The 26,981-nt window shown below is 36.4% G+C and overlaps 1 protein-coding gene across 1 annotated transcript in view; it reads right to left on the bottom strand.

Annotated features, from left to right (window-relative positions):
• ARVCF (ARVCF delta catenin family member) overlaps positions 1-26,981 on the bottom strand; it is a 2,347,833-nt gene that overhangs the window by 1,012,622 nt on the left and 1,308,230 nt on the right. The window contains exon 6 of the mRNA XM_044068704.1: positions 4,072-4,189. Coding sequence (XP_043924639.1) covers positions 4,072-4,189 — 118 coding nt within the window. The remainder of the gene's footprint in view (positions 1-4,071; positions 4,190-26,981) is intronic.

Below are 26,981 nucleotides of genomic sequence, written 5' to 3' on the forward strand. Positions count from 1 at the left end.
AGTAAGACACAGATATCAAGCAGACAATTTAGCTCTATAATACAGAATAACACAGAAAATATACTCAGCTCTATATACTTGAAGATAGTTCTGTAAGGCTGTCTCTCAAACTAAGGTTCCAGTTTGAATACAGGTTGTTAATTAAAAGGAGACACAGCACTAGCTAAATTATATCAGCTGAAAGACAAGGCAGGAAATGAGGGGGGGTGAGGAAACAGTTTCAACACAGATGTAAGGAATGTGCAAATTATAAAAAATATATATACTGTTTTCTATATATTTGCAGAGCAGTAAGACACAGATATCAAGCAGACAATTTAGCTCTATAATACAGAATAACACAGAAAATATACTCAGCTCTATATACTTGAAGATAGTTCTGTAAGGCTGTCTCTCAAACTAAGGTTCCAGTTTGAATACAGGTTGTTAATTAAAAGGAGACACAGCACTAGCTAAATTATATCAGCTGAAAGACAAGGCAGGAAATGAGGGGGGGTGAGGAAACAGTTTCAACACAGATGTAAGGAATGTGCAAATTATAAAAAATATATATACTGTTTTCTATATATTTGCAGAGCAGTAAGACACAGATATCAAGCAGACAATTTAGCTCTATAATACAGAATAACACAGAAAATATACTCAGCTCTATATACTTGAAGATAGTTCTGTAAGGCTGTCTCTCAAACTAAGGTTCCAGTTTGAATACAGGTTGTTAATTAAAAGGAGACACAGCACTAGCTAAATTATATCAGCTGAAAGACAAGGCAGGAAATGAGGGGGGGTGAGGAAACAGTTTCAACACAGATGTAAGGAATGTGCAAATTATAAAAAAATATATATACTGTTTTCTATATATTTGCAGAGCAGTAAGACACAGATATCAAGCAGACAATTTAGCTCTATAATACAGAATAACACAGAAAATATACTCAGCTCTATATACTTGAAGATAGTTCTGTAAGGCTGTCTCTCAAACTAAGGTTCCAGTTTGAATACAGGTTGTTAATTAAAAGGAGACACAGCACTAGCTAAATTATATCCAGTTTGAATACAGGTTGTTAAAAATTGAAACTTAAAAAACAAATAAAAACACAACTTACTGTTCAGCAGGTAGCCAGGTATTAAGTAAAGGTTTATGGGGGTACACACACACACACACACACACACACACTTGTTTTTTTCAGTTTCTACCCATAGCAGTCCTTTAATAACTAAATATTCCTACATCCTGCAGAATAACGGCAGTAATCCTTAGCTTTTGACTTCCTCCCCAAGTGTGTTTGACTACCAGAAGACAGAAAGGAAAATTAATGGGATCAGTCCTGCAGTAAGGGTTGCATGAACTAGACACCTGTCCAGGTGCAAACATGTAGGGGGCACTGAACATTTAAAAGAAAACGTTGACTGCTTATAAACTGTCAATTAAGTAACCACAATTTCAATTGCTTAACAGACAACTTGTAAAAATATGTAAATTTGCCATGTTTTTTGAAGGTTAACTACATTCACAAACAGGCCAGACCGTATATATGCTGTCTATAAGTGATCAAATTATGATCTCAGCTAGCAGACTCTCAGCTGTCAAAACTTTTTTTGATGCTCAGCATCCCATACAAACTGAAACCCAAAGGGATAACAAATGTGTGTGCTGCCCGGGGTGCTAAAGTCAGTCAACAAGGAGTGAAAAGGAAAAGGTATAGAAAAACAATGTAGATTCTCTTCTGCCTTTGACAGCTTTTTTTTTTAAACTTTGCACAATGTTCACAACTACATGTACCATCATCATTCTCTTTTAAACAGATAATGCAGTCCAGATGACAAGTGTTCTGAAGGAAATCAATACCCATGAGATGACTATTTGATACCATCTGTGATGCCCACCACTGCTACCAATATGTGATGGCCACCAGTATGTGTCATCTCCATGCTGAGCCAGTAATCAAGGAGCTTGAATCCTCACCACTGACACTGGACAAGGATGTGCACTTGGAAAACAAATGGATCCACTCAGTATTTCCAGATGCAGACCTCTCTGCATCAAGTACAATTTCCACAACAGTACACAGGAAACACAGACAGCCTGGGGTCTGGATTTCTTTATAACCATCTCCCTCCAGGTCCCCAATAAGGCTCCCCATTGGTACAGCTGCAGGTTTAGGTCCTCAGCCGAGTGTCCAAGCCAAGTCCTCCAGCACCCTTCTCTGTGAACCCAGTGCTTCATGTCCCTGCCCCAAGTAGCTGACATACAAACACTCTTAAGATTTAATTTTCACACACACACACACACACACACACACACACACACACACACACACACACACACACACACACACACACACACACAAACACACACAAACACACACAAACACCTAGGAAAGGCTTTTACAGATTACCCTGCTCTACCAGCTGTGCCCTGACTATAAGATAGATTCACTGCCACAAGTCAGTTACTATAAGGCTCTTACAAAGTATATCCTATTATACGGCACAATATTAATACTAACATAAATGGTAGTACTTTACCAAGATGGCTAGGCCTTTTGCAGTGGCCCACACAGTGTCACCAAATAAATATAAGTACTTTCAAAGGTTCAATACTTTCTACAAGGACCAGCTACAATAAAAGTTTTAAATATATTTAATAAGGGTTAAATAATTAAATTAAAGGGTTAAAAATAATAAGGGTTGGGAGGGTGGCCTAATGGTTAAGGTGCTTGCCTTGCAAGCACAAGGTGCAGGGTTTGAATCTCACAAGGGATAATTGGGCTAGGCTTAAAATGGCTCGCAAGAGCAGTTAGCATAATACTAATCTATGAACCTATGAATCTATGAATAATAAATAATAAAAGAACAGGAAAATATTGAATATATATTTACAGTACACCACACATTTCAAATCACAGAAAATACTGAAATTAACATTGATGGACAGACTCATACAAATACAGAAAAAACACTCTCTAAACTAAACTTCCCTATATTCCTCACAATATAAAAGAATTACTGTTTCCTTGTTAGTTTACTTTATTTGCAAGGCAAGACATTGCGGGTGACAGTCTTTCTAGTTAGGCTTCCCAAACAGAATACTCCATACTCTGAGACTTCTCTTTTTAATATCTAAAATATAATTTCAAAGAGGGCTGGCAGAATGACCTCATCTGGTCAACTAGCTCTAGGTTCTCACAGTATTCCCCTTTAAAGCTGAGACAGGAATTTAGCGCAGTTGGCCACAGTACACATCAACATGTTTATGGCAGTGTTTGGGGCTTCCCATCTTTTTACTGAGCTAATGAACAAAGGCTTTTTCCCAGACCAGCTCTGGTCCTATTCAGCACTGTGGATGCCATTATAATGGTTTAACAGTTTATTTACATTTTCCTTATTTTTCTTAATGTTAACCTTTGCTGTCTCAGTGTCCTCTATTAGAACATATACATTTAATTCAGTTGCAATAATACATGTGCATTTCTTTTCATTTCGGCAGGGTGTACTGTTGATACATTTTAACACAAGCAAACTTCACCAATTCATGTTCAGCACAAACATCTGTACAAGTCAGTTTGATATACAAATGACATACAGTTCTATTACATTTGTAACATGAGCATCTTGTATAAATCAGTTTTATATTCAAAGGACATATCATTCTTTACAAAACTCCAAATGGCTATGCTGGCACTTGGCCATATCATCACACCATCATGGTTACAAGATACATGTATAGAGCACTGAAGACAAAAAGAAAATTGTACTTTGCATCATCAAAGATTAAATCTAGGACGTGGCTGACAAACTAGTAATCTAGTAAGACAAGAACAGATTAAACTGAGCAGGGTGTGTTGTGTACTCTCTTTTAGAGCTATGATCTTTCTTAATGACTGCATCTGGATGCCCAACATAGCCAGATGCTGAAAAAGATCAGGCTAATGGACTGAAGACCATGTCTTTCTTATTCCTATTCATATAGTGAAGTCCTACAACAATGATCCTTATGACAAACATCTCTTCCACTTCTCATATGTACACCACTGATGCTAAGTTACACAGACATACCACAGTTTCACTCACCTTGTTATCAGTGTCCTTTTTGCCCACAGCAGACTGCAGTGCATGCAGGAGGGCATCCACTAGGCCATCACATTCCCGTAACCGTCGCCGTGCTTCAGCTCCATCTGAACTTACATTCCTGTATTATAAATGCAAGTAAAGCAATTAACAACAGCTTGCACACAGCGCTACATTCAGAATAACAATATCAAATTCACATTCATAGCACAGAAGAAGAAAACTACTTTACCACATTTAGATTTAATTCTGGCGCATGCAGCATTCTAGAATACTTAAAGCCTTAAGTGGATTTGATGCAAATCTGTCATTGTAGCTGTTATCACCCTGCCACCTGCTGAAAACCCTTGCACCTTGCTCCTATAAGACTTACCATACATACTTCGCAATTTCTACCAAATCTGCTATTCAGAATAAGAAGCTATGAGAAAGTGCATCTGAGGAAGGATGTTGGTCTGAAATCTTCACTGAACCATAACTGAACAGGGGTTCTGCATCTTTTTCCTTAGGATTATACATGTGTATGTGAATGAGGAATACCTCATAGGTGTTTTAATGCTACATGCAATGGTTAAAGATGAAGAAGGAAAACCCAAACTAGAAGCTGTAAGAAGTGCACTAAGGAAGATGAAGTCAGAAAAATCTGCAGACTCAAAAGAAGTTGCAGCAGATATGCTCAAGATGTTGGATATACTGGGGAGAAACAGTTCTCGAGGGTACTCATTACTGCCTGGAGAGATAGGCATATCCCAGATCATTGCAGAATAAGCATTCTAAAGCCGCTGTACAAGAATAAAGGGGATATTCACTACTGTGGGTAGTACAGAGATATCAAACTCATGTTACACTGCAGGAAAGTATTGAACAGGATGACTGATAAATCAATGCACATAGCAGTAGGCAGTAAGACATGGGAAGAGCACCTGGGATTCAGATCAACATGCAGCACAAATGACATGATGCAACAGTGTGTGTAAATGAGGGTGGTAATACAGAAAATCCAACTGGCCATTCCTAGACATGGAGATAATATATTACAAGGTCTCAAGAAAGTTGTTTTGAGTAGTATGATGACTGTGTAACATCCTAGAAACATTGGTAAAATGGTGAAACAGATTAACAACTTCAAGTATTTGGAAAGTGTGGATAAGAAGATGATAACTCTGAATAAGGAGTTCAACGGGATGAGAGATAATGCAGCTAACATGCATAAAATGTCAGTGGTAGCATGTAACAGAAAAATGCCAAAGAAGCTGAGAAGTAAGGTGTACAAAACAGTGGTGTGATGGCACAGAAACCTGGGTAGTCAAGGCAGCCCAGCTGAGGAAGTTTAAGGTGATGGAGATGAAGTGCCTGAGGGAGGTAGTACAATGCACACAGTGGTAGTAGAATACACATTTCCTGTCATGTGTACTGCTGTAATATTTAGCACTATATAAGTTTTTTTCTCTTTGGGTTGTACTTATACACAAACTTAAAGAAAAAGTGAATTGCTTAACTAGCTTTCTTTCTGTGTGTCTCTTAAATCTGAAGTATTAGGTAAAGTGTAAATGAAAAGAGATTGCCTCTCTTCTCAGACTTGACAACTTTACGATACTCGGTGCACCCACGGTGGATTCTCCTCTATTTCAAAGACACAGACACAAGCATGGATTCAGTAAGAAACTTTCTGACTCATTTTAAAAGCAAATATTTAGAATGTCTAACCACTGTGCACCAATAAGAATGCTGTAATCACCTGGCAAACATGGACTCCTACAGATTGCAAAAGTAAGAAAAAAAATTGTAACTAGGAAACACTTTGTTTCCGCTGGATACAAAACCGGATAGAAATTACAGGCAGTACTCATTTGTTATCATATGTGAAACACTCCCCTACCAATGTTAATTAAACATTGTATACATTTGCAAAGCACGACTAGTAGAAGGTCCTTGTAACGGAGTTGAGAGGCTTAGTCTGAGGCCTAACATTAATGTTAGCAATACTAGAGGATTATTTATATTTATTTTTATTTTATTTTATTTTTTATTTTACATTTGTTGACCGGGATAGTCTAACTGGATTTATGTCCATTTTCAGTAGAGTCCCGGGGAGAGAAGCTCCAAGAGATTACTAGACTACTAACATACAGGTGCTAGTTGTTATACAGTTAAATAATACAAATTTTAAACAGTTCAGGAATCTTCACAGTTTATACAAAAAACATGTTATAAGCATTAGATAAGATATTTTAGACTTTATGTACAAGACTTCATTAGTAACTAGAAAGTAATTGTTAAACAAATGCATACTTAAAGTTTCAACAGTTCAGCAATGCTCATAGTTTAAACAATACTTGTTGCCTGCCTGAGGTAGGATGCTTTAGAATTATATGCAGAAGAATTTAACTAGAGATAATTTAAAATACCCATTAGGATAAAATATGTTTTTCCAAGGATAGGCCTTGATCTAAAAAGACACAGATAGAGCAGGAATTAGGTTTTAAGAGAGGGTATGTGGGATATAATATGAGATTAGTCTGGATTTGTACACGGACATAATCAATGGGTTTTAAGATAGAGTTTCAGATTGAGTTTAAAAAGTATAAATGAAGACAGTGATGTAAGTTCATGGGGGAGTTGGTTCCAATACTTTCCAACTGCATTTGAGAACACAGCATCTCCTGCCATATTATTAGATTTACATGTTGATACAAGTAGTTTATTAGATGAGTGTAAGGTTGAAAGGTTCTTATATTGGGCAATGAGACTAGCAAGTATTGGGGTATTGGTAGGTTGGAAAAGGGTTTTGTGTGCAATGGTGAGTTGTTTAAAGTGAATCTGATTCAGAAGCTCTAACCAGCATAATTGTTTCAAATTATGGCAGTGATGGGTCCTAAAGGAGGAAGAAGTAGCAAATCTGGCAATGCTACTGTAAGTGTTGGCCAGCTTGTTAAGGTTATTTTTTGACAAGTTAGTATATATGGAAGAAGCATAAAGAAGTGTGCAGATAAGGTGGGAATAGGCAATAGTGGTTCTGGATAGTGGGGAGAGAAAGGGTTTTATCCTATAGAGGGAGCCTAGTTTCCTGTTGACAGTTTTTATGGTATTGTTGATATGGGTTTCAGAGTTCAGGTTGTTAGCAATGGTTACCCCTAGAAGTTTAGTTGTTGGATCGTTATAGTTGTTATACCTAATTTAATTCTGACTGAAAGAAACTACAATTATAGGAATAAATAAATCAATGTGTGTATCTTCAGGAACAAATACAGCAATATGCCTGTTTTACATTAAAACAGATTAGGTCAGTGGACACCTCTATTGGTGGCATTAAAGTACAATTTCACTTCTCAGATTTTCATCTAGATCCAACTGGGGTCCGATCATCAGACCAAGCCGAAGAGAGACTATTCAGAGATTTACGAATTTAGACACATATTCAGTTTTCAGTGAAAGAGGCAGAGCGCCTAGTTTTGTGACCACAGCTTTCAGATAAGTCTCAGTTGAAAACAACCTGTAAGAATTAAAATCACTATTTTCTTCTGTCTCTTCTGTATTGTTTATATTTGTCTACCAGCTGCATAATCTGCATTATGAGTTCTCCATTCTAACACACTGATAAACTACAAATAAACTACGGAAATATGTGCACAGGTAAGTACTAGGTTAATGTGCCTAAAGGGCCTTTTTAAGCTTAGCTGTGCTTCTGAAATTTATCTAATAGGTTTTGATACCCCTCATTTTATTAATGATGTAGCTTGCATATGGGTGATTGAGCATTTATGAACTTCCTCTAACAGGGACATATGTGGAAGACCAGGGGTAAATTTACAATCCCCTCATCTGCTAATCCAAGTTGCACTTTAATAAGTGCAGGGAGGAACACTGCTTCTCATGGATGGGAAGCCTGTCCCAGAAAAGGAGTCATCTCTGAGACACGTACCTGTCCCTCCCAACATGCCTTATTTATGTTGCAAATGAAACTTAGGTCCCAGCATTAGGTGTTTCTAATGCCATTAGATTTGCGGATGTGCAACATGTCAGGATCAGGGGATACTTTGAAAGCCAGCCATAGATCGTCCCTCAGCAGTCTGTAGGATGGGAGACAGAGTATAAGGAGAGAGCTTTGAGGTGGCCCATACAGAACATGTTATCCACACCATGTATTCTTTTTATGAATAACTGATGTGGACACTATAGTTGTATGCCTGGTCAGGTACATAGAGAAGGAAGTGCTGTATTCAATGACTAGTCTAATAAGGGCTGAGTTAAACCTAAGTATGACATCTTTGGACCTAAATGCCATACCCTTACTTATAACACGCACAACACAGAATTATTTCTTTACTACAGTAGACACATGATGGTCAAAGGCCAAGTCACTATCTGCAAGCTTTTCCAAAGCCCTGAACACACGGGCAATTCTCATAGGCTATATATCAAATGCAGTAATTTCCAGGGGTGGTTGTCTGTCCAAAGGCATTTTTTGGCATTGACTCATAGACTGTGACTCTGGCACCCCTTACTCATCTGTGTCAAGCTTTCTTGGTGGATATTTGTGTATTTGGGGCATTCTATGACTACATCTAGTTTGCAATTGTCTGTGAACTTGATCAGAAAGTGGTCTTTGACACTGATTTTTCAGAGAAGTATATGCAAAAGAGGAACAGCCCCACAATCAAGCCCTGGGGGACTCCACTAGTGACCGATCCTTCTGTGGAGGTAGACTCACTTACCCTGACTACTTGTGTCCTCTATGTGAGCCAGTTGACTACACAGCGGATGATGTAGGGGTTTATATCTAATTTAGTGAACTTGTTTACAATGCTTGAGTGGGGTATTGTGTTGAATGCTTTGGCCGGGTCAAGGTAGCCAATATGCACTGTTTTGCGCTTGTCCACTGCTTTGGTTCATAGGTAGGTTCATAGGTTCATAGATAGGTACTAGGCTATCTGCCCAAAGGCATTTATAAGCCTAGCCAGAATGTGTTGGCTTTCGCTGCCCCCTTAGATTAGTTCTCTGTGCCTCTGTCCAGCACAGCCACTGAAGTGATCCCTGGGGTAAACTTTCTGTTTCCCATCCACTCGTTAAGGTTTGTTTTGAAGAGTGTTAGCGAGAAGCTCTGCCTAATGTAGACTGGAATCTTGTCCCAAAGCATGGGAAGCCTCTGGGACAGGAATCTATCCCTCCAGCACGTCCTATTTATTGCTGTGGTGAGGTTTAGATCCCTAGAGCGTGTGGCTTGAGGGGATAAGGTTTTCTTTAGGTGGAGCATATCCATAAATTCTGGGTTGGACATGACCTTGTATGTCGGGCAGAGATCGGCTCTGAATAGGTGGTATGCAACCAAGTACAGCTGGAGTTTCTTCAGTCGAGCTGCATAGGGCATCTGTTTGAGGCCAGTGATCTTCTTGGTGAGGTACTATTGTGGTCTTTCCAGCTGTTGCAGGTGTCTTGCAAGGTATATCCCAAATGGGGCATTGTACTCTATGATGGGTCTGATAAGTGATGAGTAGAGGGGCACAATGACCTCTTTTGATCTGGATGTGAACCCTTTTGTGATTAGGTGGGCCACGTAGAAGGATTTTCTAACCACGTTGGCAATGCGATTATCAAAGGTGAGATTACTATCTACTTGGGTCCCCAAATCCCTTATTACATCTTCTGTATTTAGGGGACTACCACCTATGTGGTAGTTTGTGGTTACTTTGTTTTTTCCAAAGGGGATGACTATGCACTTTTTGGCATTTAGCTTGAGGCCATGATTTTGACACTAGGTAACCGTTTCAGTGAGACCTTTTTGGAAGATGTCTGTGTCAGATGTGTCAGTCAATTATAGCCCCTAGTTTGCAGGCATCTGCTAACTTGGTCAGCCACAGTCCTCCTGTGCTTAGCTGTACCTCTGAGAAGTATATGCCGAACAGGAGGGGTCCTAGGACTGAGCCCTGGGGAACGCCACTTGTAACCGGATTAGAATCGGACCTAGCTCCCGCAACTCTCACCATGTGGGTTCTGTCCGTGAGCCAGTTGTGACGTAGGGGGTTCTGTTGTGGTGACTTTCTTGAAAAAGTTAGGTTGAAAAGGCATGATCTGCTCTTGATGAAGCAGTCATAGTCCATGTGGGAGTAAGTGACATGAGACGTACTTCCCTAGACTATATGAAGAGAGACATCATAGAGCTCTCGGGATATGCGTCTTAGGCTGGTATGATCCTAGCATTGAGCAGCATTTTGCCTTCTCCAAGGATGATGGCACAATATGAACAAAAGATGATTGACTTTAATAACTGGCTTAGTTTTTGGTGTCATTCTAAGAGGGTGCAATATTTGTCAGCATGGAAGGAGATGGTCAACAGACCACGCTGCTTTGCCAGGGATGGCCTGCACCTCTTCCCTCTAGGCTTTCGAAAATTAGCTAAAAAATTGTCTTTCCCCCATAGTGCCTTTTTTTAGGCAATGCCAAACTGAAAGCACTTCTGACATAGCAAATCAAAACCAAGAAAATCTAAAGGTATTACTGCTCAATGCTAGGAGTCTAAATGAAAAACTCCACTCCCTGGAAGCTCTCTTTTCCCTAGAGAATGCTGATGTCTGTGCAGTCTCTGAGACATGGTTTAAAGCCACGGAGAACACACTAACAGTGCAGGGTTATAATGTCTTCCACACGCACAGACCAGCTGCTTCACAGGCAGGGACTAAAGGTGGAGGTGTCTCTATTTACATCAAAAATAAAAATATACTTCAAGGCTGGTCATACAGGACAATGGACTTGAGATGCTTCATGTTCAAATCACCATAGGTAAAATCCATTACCACTTCTTTGCAAGCTACAAGTCCTCCTCTATGACCCAGGAAACCCATACCATGTATTTAAACTTTTTAGAAACACTAACCATCCAACCCAACACCATATTCATGAGTGACTTTAATTACCCCACTGTTAACTGGGAATCCTATACAACATCAAACGTACATGTACAGAGACTCCTGGATTTTGTAAACACAAACACCCTAGACCAGAGAGTCAATACACCAACCAGGGGTGCAACCACACTGGATCTGGTCCTCACTAATATGGGAGAGTGCTGCACACACCCCACTGTAATGCCTTCCCTGGTAAGGTCAGACCACAAAATGGTCTCCTTTAAAGTAAAAATAAAACCTGGGCCCCAGCTCAATCGGGAATATTCAGGAACTATTCTAAGGTTAACCTCCTGCTACTAAGTGAGAACCTGGCAAAATTTCAAGCCCCTATAAACCCTGAAAACACTTCTGCCAATGCAGAAGTGTTCACAGAAACCCTGTACAAGCATGTTAATAGCTGCATAGAGGCAGCTTTACCCAACAGGAATAAGTACAGAACTCAAAAAACAAGCCATTCTGGTGGAATCACAAAATCAATTGGATGTATAACAGGAGGAAGAAAATCACAGCAAAAATTAGAAGGTGTAGCACCTAGAAGGATAAAAACACTCTCATCAAACTAAATAACCAACTCAGAGGACAATTAAAGTTTACCAAAGCCAAATTTGAGGTACGTTTGGTCTCCCAGGCCAAGGACAACCACAAAATATTCTTTAGCCATGTCTGCAACCTCAAGGGCAATACACAATTGTGTGCAGAGCTCATTGTAAATGGAGCCACCCATACTGAGCCAAAAGATATAGCAAACGTCCTGGCTGATAAATTCAGCTCCAACGTTACTCCTCTCTCCTCCTCAACCTTCCCTTAGGAAATATCAAATACAACTCCCCCATTATCACTAGAGAACAAGTCCTTAACGCTCTCTCTAAAACCAAGAACACTGCATCAATGGGCCCAGACAATATCCCAGGATGCCTTCTAAGTAGTATGGAACATGACCTATCAGGGCCTCTGGAATTACTATTTAACTGTAGCCTCCAAACAGGCTTTGTGCTCATGAATGGAGAAAGGCAACAGTCATCCCTCTGCACAAAGGTGGACCATCTACAGACCCTGGGAACTACAGACCAATAAGTCTCACTAGTCTTATATGCCTACTCAATCTGGTGGACTTCTTTGAGAAGGTCACCAAAGCAATGGATGAGGGCAAAATCATTCACACTACCTACCTTGACCTTGCCAAGGCATATGACACAATACTCCACTCGGGCATTCCTGACAAACTCAAGAAGTTAGGTACAAACCCGTATGTCACAAGGTGGATAACCAACTGGCTCACAGACAGGACCCAGGAAGTTAGAATTGAGGAATCCACCTCTAAAAAGAGGCCAGTCACAAGTGGAGTCCCTCAGAGATCAGTCCTTGGATCGTTCCTTTTTGGCATTTACTTGTCAGAAAAGGCAAGGGAAATGCCAGTGGTCTCTGGCTGACTAAATTTGCAGATGATTGCAAATTAGGAGGTGTCATTGAATCTTACACTGACATAAATGTTCTCCAAGAGGGGATGATGCAGACAAATTGTTGTTGTCAGAGCCATGGACTAAAACTAAATGCCAAGAAATGCATAATAGTATCCTTTGGGAAGCCATCCATCCCTGGTAGCTATCATATTGACAACACACCCCATAGAGTTGACCCAGTAGTCAGGGACTTAGGGACACAAATAGATGGTAATCTAGCCTTTGATCAGCACGTGTCTACAATGGTAAGGAAATCATTCTATGTTGCGTAACTTATAAACAAAGGTATAGCATCTAAGTCCAATGAAGTCATTGTTCCACTGTATTCAGCATTCATCAGACCTTATCAATAAGTACAATGCGCCCTTTGATCTATAACTAACCAGGACAACTGGAACGTCCACAGACATTCCTCAATAAAAGAATACAGGGAGTAAGTAATATGTCCTATGCAGACTGCCTCAAGGCACTATCACTGTATTCAGTCTCCTACAGACTTTTGAGGGGAGATCTATGCCTGGCATACAAGGCATCGTCACATTGTCAAACTCCACTCTGATGGACCTCCTGCATATCCACAAAACAGAAAGTAGCAGAATAACCCATTCTAAAGACTTAAACCTTGCCTGTGATATAAACAGGACCTGCTGGAGAGATAGGTATGTATCCCAGAGACTACCCAGTCTATGTAACAGGCTCTCCATCCATGTGAAGCAGAGTTCCTCCCTAACCCAATTCAACTGCAACTTGGACAATTGGATGGGAAACTGGAAATTCATCCCTAATTTGGCACCCATGTCTCTAATGCAAACAGGTAATCTGTAAATGGTTAATCTCTCAGGCCTATGCTTACACTTATCAAGGGTATCAGAACTTGTCAGAGATCTGGGATGCATGGCTACGCTTAAAAAGGCCCTTGTGGTCATTAGCCTAGTAAACACCTACAAACCTATAAAGTGAGATGGATCCAATGCCTAAAGGTTTCCTATGTCATTTCTCATTCTATTCTACAGACAGATGGTGTAGTTTTGATTAGTACTGATAATGCTGATAAAACTGTATCTGATGATGATACTGATAATAAATTGGATATTTCTGTTAATGACAATTTAGATGCTGACGCAAGTGATTTACTTCAGTCTAAGTTTGCTGCTATAGTAAACAGCTATACAAGGAAGGTGAGGCAGGGAGCTAAGAATACTCTCAAAAAAGGGAGGGGGTAAGTTTTCTTTTTGTAGTGTTAGTGTTAATAGTGTAATTAATGAAAGGAGGTATTACACTGTTACAGAGTTCTGTAGACAACTTATGTCAGATATTACTTGTTTATTGGACATTAGAATCTTATTCAAAACAGGTTTATTGTTTTAACATATAAGAGAAATATCATAACAATTTTATACAAGTAATTAAAAATAGGTATTATTATAATATTCAACAAAACAACTAAAGTATTTACAAAGACATCCACTAAAATCAGATCAATTAATTAAACTAAAATACCATGCTATTGAAATTAAAATTTTTTAACAAATTTTGTAAATTATCCCATACAATAAAATAAGATGTTTTTCTGTTTGTTCTAGTCCTAATTGTGTTTATTTCCATATGGCACACTATATTCATAACATTTTTAAATTCATTGAACGAAGGAGGTGTATCTGAAATCCAATTTCTAGTTATTATTTTCCTAGCCACTGCTAGAATAGACCATAACAAGGGAAGCTTAACCTTTTAACACTTTGAGGTACAGGTGTGTTGAATAATATAAGAGATTTAGAAATAATGAAATTATCTGTAAAAAGAGCCTGCAAAAATTCATTAATTGACTTCCAGTATTCTTTCAATTTTATACAGTCATAAAACATATGAGCCCAGTCAGCATTAATTTCTACATTACATCTCTTACATAGATTATCTTTATTATTTATTTTATTCATCATCAAAGGTGTACAAAAAGATCTATGTAAAAATTTCCATGTATAAAGTCTCCAGACAATGGAAGACGTAGTTCTATAAGCAGATTCCAATATATATTGTTTATCTTGTTGATTTGGTGGGTCCCCATTAATAGAAGTGAAATAATTCCAGTATGAATCTACACTGTAAAAAGTTTCTTGTCTGATAACTTTATGTATGTATGAAAGTTTACCTTTATCAGAAACTTTATGTTGTAAATTTAATATCAAGTAATCAATCAGTGTTGGAATAGATTCTTTAACAGTTATAGACATTAAATCTATTTTATTAATGAGATGTTGTCTAAAGGTCTGAACCTCTAACCAGCAAGTTTCTCTTAGATCAAATTCTTGTTTTAAGAAATCTAGATTTTAACTTTATTATCAGATATCAACTGATACCAGTACTTTAGATCATTATCTATAGCTAAATGAGTTCCTTCAGAAGTAGATGACAAAAGCATACCCTGAGTATACATTATAGGAAATACAATAAAATTCCATTCCCTATACTTAGGGTGCATGAATATAAAGTTACGATAACTAATAATAATGTTTAATGGGTAACAAACCATATGTTTAGGTGTAATAGGTGAAGTACAAAATTCCTTTAGTAACCATAACATGGAGTTATTTACAATCATATTTTTATGTGTTAAGGAGATTTTCATGAAGTGTATACTAATTAGCTCCCAATAATCTTTCCATTTTGTGACATATGACTGATCTATTAATAAAATAATAACTTTTACAATAGAAGAGATAGTATATAAATTAAAGTCTGGAAAAGAAATATCCCCTTGAGACCAGCTATTAGTATGTTTCTTTAATGCAATCCTAGGTCTATTAGGTGCCCATAAGAAATTTAACATTAGTGTGTTCAGTTTCTTGATAATTATTTTTGTAGGTGGAAGTATTATTGATTGTATTAAGTATAAAATCTTGGGGAATATTATCATTTTAATAATTGTAAGTCTCTCCTCCATAGTAAAAAACATATTATTCCAGGTATTAAAAAGATTTTGTATATTAAGAAAACAGGTATTATAATTATTATATATAATAGATTTAATATCTTTAGATAGTATTATATCTAAATAAGTTATCTGACCTGAATTGGGTACATATTTAATAAAATCACTAATGAGAATATTTTTTCGTGTATATATAGGTAGTATTTTAGTTTTTCTTCATTGAATATTAAACCAGAAATACTTTTAAAATTCATCATGTTATCAAATAGAGACTGTATAGAAGAATTAGATCCTGCTGATGTAATTAGAACATCATCTGCAAAAGTTGAATTTTGGATGTTGTATTTTCATCTATTTCAAAACCCTCTATGTCAGTACTGTTTCTGATCAAATTAGCCCAAGGCTCCATTACTAAAGTGAATAATAGTGGAGAAAGTGGACATCCTTGTTTTGTACCTTTAAGAATGGGTATTTTTGTGAAACATATGTTCCTACCTTAATATAAGCCAACGTTCCTTTGTATAAATGTTCAATTAGATTTACAAATGCATCCGAGAAGTTTGTGCACTTCATTAAGGTAAACAGATAGTCCCAACTTACTGAATCAAATGCTGAACTTATATCAAGACTAATAAGTGTTAAATCTTTCTTTTTCCTATTTGCAAAATCTATTAATGTTAAAGTTCTTCTTATATTATCAAAAGTATTTCTATTTACAATGAAGCCTGTCTGATCTATATCTATAATGCCGGAATGATTGTCTTCAATCTATCAGCAAAGATATTCATAAACATTTTATAATCAACATTAAGTAATGAGATGGGCCGATATGAAGAACATCTAGTTGGATCTTTATTAGGTTTTAAAATTGGCGAAATAAATGTATATTGCCAAGATGGGGGTTATTAACTCAGTTTGGGCCAAAATAAAACCTTATGTATTAATGAATATGTATTTTTAGAAAGGATTTTATATATCTCTGGTATAATACCATCATTACCCGGTGCTTTGTTTGATTTAAGCTTATTTATTTGTGTAATAACTTCTGTATATGAAATACTCTTGTCCAATAGTTTAATCTGTTGTTTATTAAGCTTTTTATTCATATTTGTGGTTATAAACTCCTTTATTTTATCTTTAGGTTCCATGTTAATATTATTATGGTTAATTTTGTGAAAGTGATTTCTAAATTCATCTAGTATTTCTGGTATACTAGAAACATTCTTCTTTTCCTTAGAGAAAGATTTCTTTGATATGGTTTTGTTTATTCAACCTTTTGTTTTATTTTTAAGTCTATGTAAGTATTTGGGGCTTATTGAATAAGACAAAAACTTGTATTTCTCTAAAGTTATTTTAACTTTATGAGTTAAAATTTCTTTGTATTTCTCATTTAGTTTGTTTATTTCTTCAATAACTTTCTTGTCCATAATATTTTCTTTATTATTATGTTTATAAGAGTCTAATTTACTTTGAATATCTAACAATTCCTTATCCCAAGATTTCCTTTTATTATTATACCATCTGATACTTTGTCCATATAGATATGATTTTAAGGCATCCCAAACATAAACAATGGAGACTTCAGGAGTGTTATTTATGTCTAAAAAATGTTTTACTGATGAAAGTATATATTCTTTATAGTCTTTTAGTTGAGTTAAGTATGCTGGTATCCTTTTGATCTGAACATTATGAGTATTTTTTATCATGAATTCAAAAACAATTGAATTATGATCAGATATAGGACATGAAATTATTTTGGAATTAATTAAATCTGTTACCATCTGGTTAGAAATAAAGACCCTATCTATTTTTGAATAAGTTTTGTATCTGTTAGAAAATAAGGTGTATGGTAATGATTTTGAATCTATCTGATTATTAATATCATTCAAATGATAAGAATTAGCAAATTCCTTTAAATGTTTTGCATTAGATGTAATTCTTCTCTTTCCTATAGTGGTAGTATCACTTTCATGTAGTATACAATTAAAGTCACCAGCTAAAATAATATCTCCTATAGAGAATGATATGATCTTATCAAGATGATGTTTCACTGTATTAATACCAATTCCAGGTATCCAATATACATTAATTAAAGTGTAAGTCTTCCCATTAATTTGTATTGTAACCATACAAAACATTCCTTTGTCATCCTGATAAGACTTAATGGTTTTAGGAATGGGCATACTTTTATTCCATAAAATAGCCACTCCTCTTTTTTCTGAGTGTGCTCTGAACTAACCAATACTGTATATTTGTTTGTGGCTAGTTTATCAATATCTTTTTTCAAGAGATGGGTTTCTTGTAGGAAGACTAAGTTGGCCTTATGTAAATTAATGTATCTTATTAGGCTTGCCCTTTTACATGGATTATTCAATCCATTAATGTTTAAAGAAATTCCTTTTAAAGATGTCATTTGGCATTTTAAAACTTAAGAATCTTATGATCAAAATAACAAATAACAAGATAAGTAATGTTACATCTCCTCCTTTAGGTGTACCTTTAAATATAGCTGTATTTATTGAATCTCTTATGGGATTTCGTATAGGATTCAATTTTGTTTGTAGTGACAATGAATGTACAAAATATATTGTGGATGTCAAAACTATATACAAATAACAATGAACAAGTGAAAATAATGTAAGGATTAAACCTTGTATCCAGCCTGGAGTTGTAAACTCCAACTTAGAGTAGTATTTACCACTCAAGTTAACCCCTACCCTAAGCAGCAGTACGTCAGCTACCACCTTATCAATTTAATACTAGTTATATTTAACTGAAGTTAACAGTTTTCAATTCAATTATCTAGCAAGACAAGACTACACATTTGGTAAAACAGCATCATATAAACTAAAATAAACCTTTTTTTTTTTTTTTTTTTTTTTTAAAACTGTTCATACTACTATATACATCCATGTAATATAAAACACTTGTATGCAAATAGCATTCAAATAATCTTGATGTTAGAAATCAAGAGGAGAGAAAAATAAGTTCTAACATTCATTTAAATCAAAAACTTTGGCTAATATGATTCAGACATTACATATATTAGGATGCATCTATTTTCTGTCATGTAAATACAGTTAACAGCTTCCAAAAAAAACCTTGAATTGTTTGTATATGAGCATTTACTCAAACTCATTATTGCCAATAGAATAAAATATTGTATTCATAAAAATTGTTATAAATCATACTTCATAGTTAAGCAGATTCTCAGAAACATTTATATACATATCTACATACACACACATACACACACACACACACACACACACACACACATATATATATATATACACATACATACACACATACACACACATATACACATATACATATATATATATATATATATATATATATATATATATATATATATATATATATATACAGATGCATACACACACACACATACACACACACACACACACACACACACACACACACACACACACATACACACAAACACACACATACACACACACACACACACACACATATATATATATATATATATATATATATATGATCTCACTGAGTTGTATCTTTACTGAGCACCATCTTACATTGCTGTCCTTTCAATAAATCTGTCTGCTTTATACAAAATAATGCACAGCAAACACATTTTAGTAACCAGATTTTACAAACATGCTATACTACTGCTTTAAAATATATCACATGACAATTTCTTCCAGTATAGAGTTATAAAATTATTTATGCTTGTCAATCAGATGAATTAAATGAGTTATAGTAATGTATATGTTTGGGACATAGGTTTTTAACACATATTATTAATCTGCTATTCCTGTATCTGTGATGTGTCAGTGTGGTATCTAGGTCAAAGGTGAGACCAGCTGCTATCAGCTTCTCTGTGAGAATTCTGAGAGTTGAAGCTTTTGAAGTAGCTCATGGACACTGTGCATGAGACAGCCCACATCCCAGATTGTCTCTCTTAACATTTTGGCGGGACACTTATTAAAAACTAGTGACAAACATTCATTTAGCAGTGTAAATGCATCTAAACATGACAAAACCTTCACAATGCATTCTACAGGTTATTACAGACTCTATGTAAGTGAAATCAAGCCCAAAATTATTAATAAGTACATTTTTGTCCCAACTCAACTCCTATGCGAATCTTATTATTTACTGTGTCTATATGATCAAAAGTATTTCTATATATTAATAAAGAAAAGAAAAAGAGAGTAGAAAGTAAAAGGGTGTAAGGCAGAAATAAAAAAAATGTAAGAGAAAGCTATAAGAAGTATATACAATAGAATATTACTTACTGTTTATATTAATAGAGTTAAAAATAAAACATATTATTTACTATTATTTAGTTCTAATTATTATTAGTTAAAGCATGACAGATTATTTACAAACAAGCATAAGCAGTGTAATCAAGAAAGTATAATTAGGTAGTGTCATTCCTGTATCTGTGATGTGTCAGTGTGATATCTAGGTCAAAGGTGAGACTAGCTGCTTTCAGCTTCTCTGTGAGAATTCTGAGAGTTGAAGCTTTTGAAGTAGCTCATGGACACTGTGCATGAGACAGCCCACATCCCAGATTGTCTCTCTTAACATTTTGGCGGAAACTTATTAAAACTAGTGACAAACATTCATTTAGCAGTGTAAATGCATCTAAACATGACAAAACCTTCACAATGCATTCTACAGGTTATTACAGACTCTATGTAAGTGAAATCAAGCCCAAAATTATTAATAAGTAACAAAACTCAACATTTTGTCCCAACTCAACTCCTATGCAAATCTTATTATTTATTGTGTCTATATGATCAAAAGCATTTCTATATATTAATAAAGAAAAGAAAAGAGAGTAGAAAGTAAAAGGGTGTAAGGCAGAAATAAAAAAAAAAATGTAAGAGAAAGCTATAAGAAGTATATACAATAGAATGTTACTTACTGTTTATATTAATAGAGTTAAAAATAAAACATATTATTTACTATTATTTAGTTCTAATTATTATTGGTTAAAGCATGACAGATTATTTACAAACAAGCATAAGCAGTGTAATCAAGAAAGTATAATTAGGAATAGCATTTGAAGAACATATAAACTTTTAAAGGAAAAAAAATGTATCAAATTACTGACCTTATTTTTCCTCTTCAGAAAGAGAAACAAGTTAAATCACAGCTTGCCATTAAATCTCCAGATATTTTGACTAGTTATGAAACAAGACATTTCTTTGCACACAGAGAATAATTTTGATTAAATCTTTTTCAAAATATTTGTTGCTTCTTGGAAATGCAGGAACTATATTTAAAAAGATTAATAATAAAATAAAATGATGAGAGAGGGAAAAAAAAACATTGTTTTTTAGTCTCTTCTTCTTCTCTGAAGTCTTCCACGAAGTTTCAGTTGCCAGTCTCTTTAACGAAGGACTAGCCCATTCCATTTCTTCTATTTTTTCCAAAATCTTATGTTTTTTGATAAACAGTAAAGCAGAGTCTAAGTCATGGAAAATTTTAGGACCATCAGGAAGGAAGATTTTAAGCTTGGCAGGAAACAGAAGGTATGTTTTAAACTGTGCTTTTTTAAGCTCCCTTATTAATGGCAGAAAAACTTTTCTTTTAGCTAATACCATGGAAGAATAGTCATTGTCAAAACGCACAGTTGTTTCATTAATCTTAACAAGAGCTTTAGCCCAAGCAGATTTAAGAACCATCTCTTTATCAAAAGATGATAGAAATCTAACTATAACTGATCTAGGATAGTTTTTGTTAGAGTTAGTATTAGCTATAGATCTATGTGCTCTTTCGATACCAAAAGAGAATGCTTCTGGTAAATCTAAAGTTTTAGGGAGCCATGTTGTTAAAAAGAAGTAATATTGTTACCTTCAATATTTTCTGGCAGTCCAAAAATCCTAATGTTATTGCCTAGATCTATTTTCCAGGTCATCCAGCTTTGTTTGTAAATGTGTATTTTGTTTCAGCAGAAACTCAATGTTGATTTCCTCTTCTTGTATTCTATTTTCCATGTCATTCACAGCTTCTTCTATGCCTGTCATCTGGATCTTCTGTTGTTGCAGGTCCATATGTAACAAGTCTATTTGTTTTGTAGTTTTTCTATGAAAGTGTCTATTTTAGTATCCATTTTATCCATCTTAGCAGTGAGTTGCTGGACTATAATTATCAGAGACTGAAGTTCTTTCTTGATGCTGGAGTCTTGAGAATTTGTCTTACTGGAACTCATTTCAGACTGATAAACTGACAGGAAAATTTCCAAAGTAATTTCTGACAGGAATATTATTAAGATTTCCTTTCTTTTTTAGATATAGTTCAAGAACTATATAAAACAAACATATTTAGAAAGAAAATTACTTCAAGAATTAATTTTTTAAGTAATTAATTCCTGTCAATGTAATGAAATTGGTGGAGCTGAAGAAATCTGCTGCTATCCTGTGTTCATCCTTGGCCACGCCCCCTTGGACATTAGACTCTTGACTGCCTTGCAATGTGAAAAGGTTGAGTACTGCTGGGGACATCTTTTTTTTTTTTTTTTTTTTGTGATCAGCCAGTAAGGATCTATGCAGTGGTATCTCTCTTTTGTATAAGCCTTGTTTTCACCTTTTGGATTTTATTATTGCTGTACCTGGAAGACTTGTTGTATAGATTTTAGGACTGACATTTTTCTATGACCTATATGAGTTTATGCTCCTACTAACCTGACAAAGTATTTCAACCATTCAAATATTTTACTATTGTAAATATGCATATTGTGTTATTCAGGTATTTTAATTGCCATATCTGTAAGAGGTTTGGTAAGAGAAATAATGATGTTACAATTATTAGAGAAGTTTTTCATATTGGTAAATTGGCTTTAAATCCTTATAAAGGTGAGATTATTTGTGGATTAAAAAGAAAATATTAATGATGTTTTATTATTGTTGAGAATGGTTGTTAGTGCTATTAATTCTAGTAGATTGGTTAGCGTCGTGCTTGCATGTAATACACATATTGACTATCACATGATGCACTTTAGAGTATCTTATGAAGTTATAACTCATTCATCCATCCATCCATCCATAACCTATTTTTCTCATTTTTTCACATGGGGTCAGGGTGTCACTTCAACAGTGACAATCATCTAGTGCCGATGTTTACACTGCCTGGTGACTAGTCCTGCCATGGTTGTTCTTTTATACCACACATACAAATGCACACTCACACCTACGAGCAATTTAGAGTGTCCAGTCCACAAAGTTATAATATTAGTCCTAAAATGTTGCATATTATTCAAAATATTTACAGGGTTTAAGCAAGGCCATCCATTGCGTAAGCTGCTTTTTAATATACTTATGTCTGCTATACTACAAACCTGTACCACATTACATGAGAGTGCATGAGTTGCTTTTGCTCTAAACCTTTACGTTCCTGTTTGTTTACCTTATGCTGACAACTTGAGCACTGTGTTGAATTCTATGGTTAAGACAGACAATTTTTATGATAGTTTAGTTCATTCATTTTCTTTAGCTGGATTGATATTTAATTTGAATAACTGTGCTGGCTATAAGGGATTTCCTGTGATACTACTATTGCTGTGTCTCAGTCCCCTACATCGATATCGACATTCTCCTTTGGGCTACCTTTTCATTATTGTACCATCTGAGATACGCTTTTCGATAAGGTTCAGTCACAATTAGAATCTTGGTTGGTACATAAATTGTATTTTTGCAAGAAAGTTTTTCATGTACATACTATGGTATTTAGTAGCTGGTAGTGTTTATCCTTTTTTCTGTGTCTAGACAGAAACCATTACTGGAAATGTGTTTTTCCTTCCTATGGGGTAGTACGCGTAATGTTATTAAATGTAATGTCTTATATTGTTCTATTGAAGATGGCAGTTTGGGTTTGTTGAATCCAATAGTATATTTAGTATTTTTCTTTACATTTACATTATGTTCTGATTAAGATTAATAACAGACAAAATATTTTTGGGACAAATACTGTGGAATACTAATGTTTTTTGGGAGAATTTTATGAGTGGTAAACATCAAAAGGTTGATCATAATATTCTAAAGGAGCACAAAATAAAAATGACTACGTGGAGAATTAATGTTTTTTTTTTTATCACTACTGGTTTGACTGTAGAGTTGTTGTGTCTTTCGGCTTTTCCCGGTTAGGGGTTGCCACAGCAGTACTCCGGTCCGCTAATGATTGGCAGTAGATTTTTACATGCTGACTTGCCGGGCCTGATGCACAACCTTCAACAAAGGAACGCCCATTCACGCATGTCGTCACACAGAAGACGCTCTGAGAATCGATGGATACCTTTTAGTATGGCAGACTGTAGTCTTCTTTATGTAATTTCTACACGTCTAGTACTAAGGATAGACAAAGTTGTTTTTTTTTTGATCTTGAATTAAACAATTTTGTTTGGTGTCTTATGCGAGGAAAATTGCCAGTAAAAGGAAATATGAAATATAAAATATGGTCACATGGACTTTGTGATGCATGTCTAATTGAAGAAACTATAGAGCATGCCTTTATATTTTTTGTCCCCATGTTGTAACTTTTTGGGACAGAGTTTTTGTTTTATATTCTTTGCATTTTATGGGACTGCCTAATATGAACCTGCTGTTGTATAGATGCTATGATTCATTATCCACTTCTGAGTAACAATAGTGTGATGTTTTACTGTATAACAAATTGTGGTACTGTGACCTTGTTAAGCATAAACTGAAAAAAATGGCTCCTGATCAAAGAGTGAGGAAATGTGATATGACGTTTTCCTATTACATTTTTCTTTTCTGTTGTTTTTCTTATTTGTATACGATTTAAGCGAATATATTCTTCCATATTGTTTTTGTTAAATACTGTTTTATACAGTTACCCTACTCTTTTCAGTATGTGCTGTATAATCTTTTACATCCACTAGATCTACTACTAATTCAGACAGATGGGGGTCTCAAAGTCTAAAAGACATTGCCCAAAAATCTTTCTCCTCTGTAGAAACCTGTCTCAAAGAATCAAACCTCTTACTCAACCCCAAGAAAACTAAGTTAATGCTTGTTACCTCAAAAAGTTGCCAAAACCAAAAGTAATTTTTTACCATAAAGTCAGCAAATAATACCGTCATTGAAACTGTAACTTACAGCAAACTTCTAGGTGTTATAACAGATGACAATCTCAAATACGACCACTATATACTGCACACCATTAAATTTACACACCAGAAACTAAGCTCCCTTTGCAGGACCAGCCCTCAGATCTACTTATAGGTTCATAGGTTCATAGGTTCATACTAGGCTATCTGCCCAAGGGCATTTATAAGCCTAGCCCATAGTTATGTGGCTTTCGCCACCCCTTTAGTTTGAATAAAAACTATGCCTATCATTTTGCTGTGCCTCTGTCAAGCAGTGACACTGAAGTAATCCCTGGGGTATATCTGCAATCTCCCATCCATTGGTCAAGATTCCTCTTGAACAAGGCCAGAGAGGTGCTCTGCCTCACATGTACCGGGATTTTGTTCCACAGCACAGGGAGTCTCTGGGTGATGAATCTGTCCCTCCAGCACGTTCTATTTATAACCGTGTCAAGGTTTAAGTCTCCCGCCCTTGTGGTTCTGAGGGATCTAGATTTATTGAGGTGAAGCATATTCATCAAATCTGGGTTTGACATGGCCTTATATGTCAGGCACAGGTCACCTCTGAGCAAGCGGTATGAGACTGAATAGAGCTGGAGTTCTTTCAGTCGGGCAGCATAAGACATATTTTGAGACCCTTTATCCTTTTGGTGAGGAACTTTTGGGGCCTTTCAAGCTGCAGCAGGTGTCTGGTCAGATACATTCGAGCGGGCATTGTACTCAATCATAGGTCTAATGAGCGATGAGTACAGGGGACGATGACCTCCCTTGATCTAGATGTGAATCCCTTCATGATCAGGTGGGTGATATAGAAGGTTTTCCTAACTACTTTAGCAACATGAGTGTCAAAGCGAAGGCTACTGTCAACCTGGGTCCCCAGATCTCTGATGACTTTTTCTGTGCTCAGTGGATTGCCACCTATATGGTAGCTAGGGGTAACCTTGTTTTTCCCGAAGGGTATGACTATGCATTTTTGGCGTTTAACTTCAGGCCATGGCTCTGGCACCAGTTATCCGCTTCTGTGAGGCCCTTCTGGAGGATATCTGTGTCAGATGTGTTTTCGACTATGGCCCAGTTTGCAGTCATCTGCAAACTTTGTCAGCCATAACCCTCCTGTGTTTGCTTGTACTTCAGAAAAGTAGATGCCGAACAAGAGTGGACCCAGGACTGAGCCCTGTGGGACACCACTTGTGACAGGCTTTGAGTCTGACATGGCTCCAGCAACTCTGACCCTGTGGGTTCTGTCACTTAGCCAGTTTGCAACCCATCTTGTGATGTATGGGTTTACATTCAAGCTGATGAGTTTTTCGATGATACCTGAGTGGGGTATTGTGTCGAAGGCCTTTGCCAGGTCGAGGTAGGCTGTATGGACTGCCTTTCCTCATCAATGGCCTTGGTGACTGTCTCAAAAGTCATCCAAGTTTAAGAGGCAGGATCTGCCTTTGACAAAGCCAAACTGGGTTGGATCCAAAGTCTGCAAGTTCCCTATGTCTTTATTTATGAGTTCCATTATGATCCTCTCCATGGCTTTGCAGATAAGGCTTGTCAAGCTAATGGGGCGGTAATTTCCAGGGTCTGTGGAGGCACCGCCCTTGTGAAGTGGGACCACAGTCGCCGTGCGCCACTCCTTGGGTACGTATCCTGAGGTGAGGCTAAGATTAAACAGCTGTCCTAACTGTGGGTTTAATTCCTCGTTGAGTTCATGAAGCACACAGCCGGGGACACCATCCGGTCCCATGGATGCTGTGTTTTTTGCCTTAGTGAGGGCAGTTCTCACCTGGGCGTTGGAGATGTTTGGGGGGCTACAATCCTCTGGAATAGATATCTCTCCTTTTGGTGGGGAGGGTGGGGAGAAGTTTGCACTGAACCTGTCAGCCAGTATGTTGGCAATGTGTGTAGGTTCAGTAATTTTCACATCATTTTGAACTAATTCTGAGCATATCTGGGAGTTTCCTCCTAGGTTTCTAACATAGCTAAAGAAGGCCTTATGATTCTCTTTAGAGTCCTTGGCAATTTTTCTCTCAAAATTTGCCTTGGATGATTTTATGAGAGCTCTTAGTTTTTTACTTATAATGATCAAAGGTGTCTTACCTTTCAAGGATTTTGCTCTATCTTGTAGTAGCTTCCTCCTTTTGTTGTAGAGCTTGTTTATGGCTGGGGTCCACCAGACTGGACGCTTTCCTTTGGTACAGAGAGTCTTAGTTTTGTTTGGGATTGCCTGATCCATGCAGTCCTGTAGGTGCTGGTAGAAGGCATTTGTAAGTGATTCAGCGGTTTGAGTAATGTTTACCACTGGCTCAGGGGCCTTAAAGGAGACCACACTAGTTTTTAGAAGTGTGAAATCGGCTTTTGAGAAGTTTTTCACTGTGGTCTTTTTGTTTCAGGTGGGGCGGGATGAGGACCTCCAGCGAGATTAGTTTATGATCTGATCTCACCAGTGAGGGGTATACTTCGGTGTTGAACATTTTGATCCCATGTTCGTGATGATGAGATCAAGTATGTTTTCTCCTCTTGTGGGG

The sequence above is a fragment of the Protopterus annectens genome, chromosome 4.part0 (genome assembly GCF_019279795.1).
Source record: "Protopterus annectens isolate FY-2018-M chromosome 4.part0, PAN1.0, whole genome shotgun sequence".
NCBI lineage: Eukaryota > Metazoa > Chordata > Ceratodontiformes > Protopteridae > Protopterus > Protopterus annectens.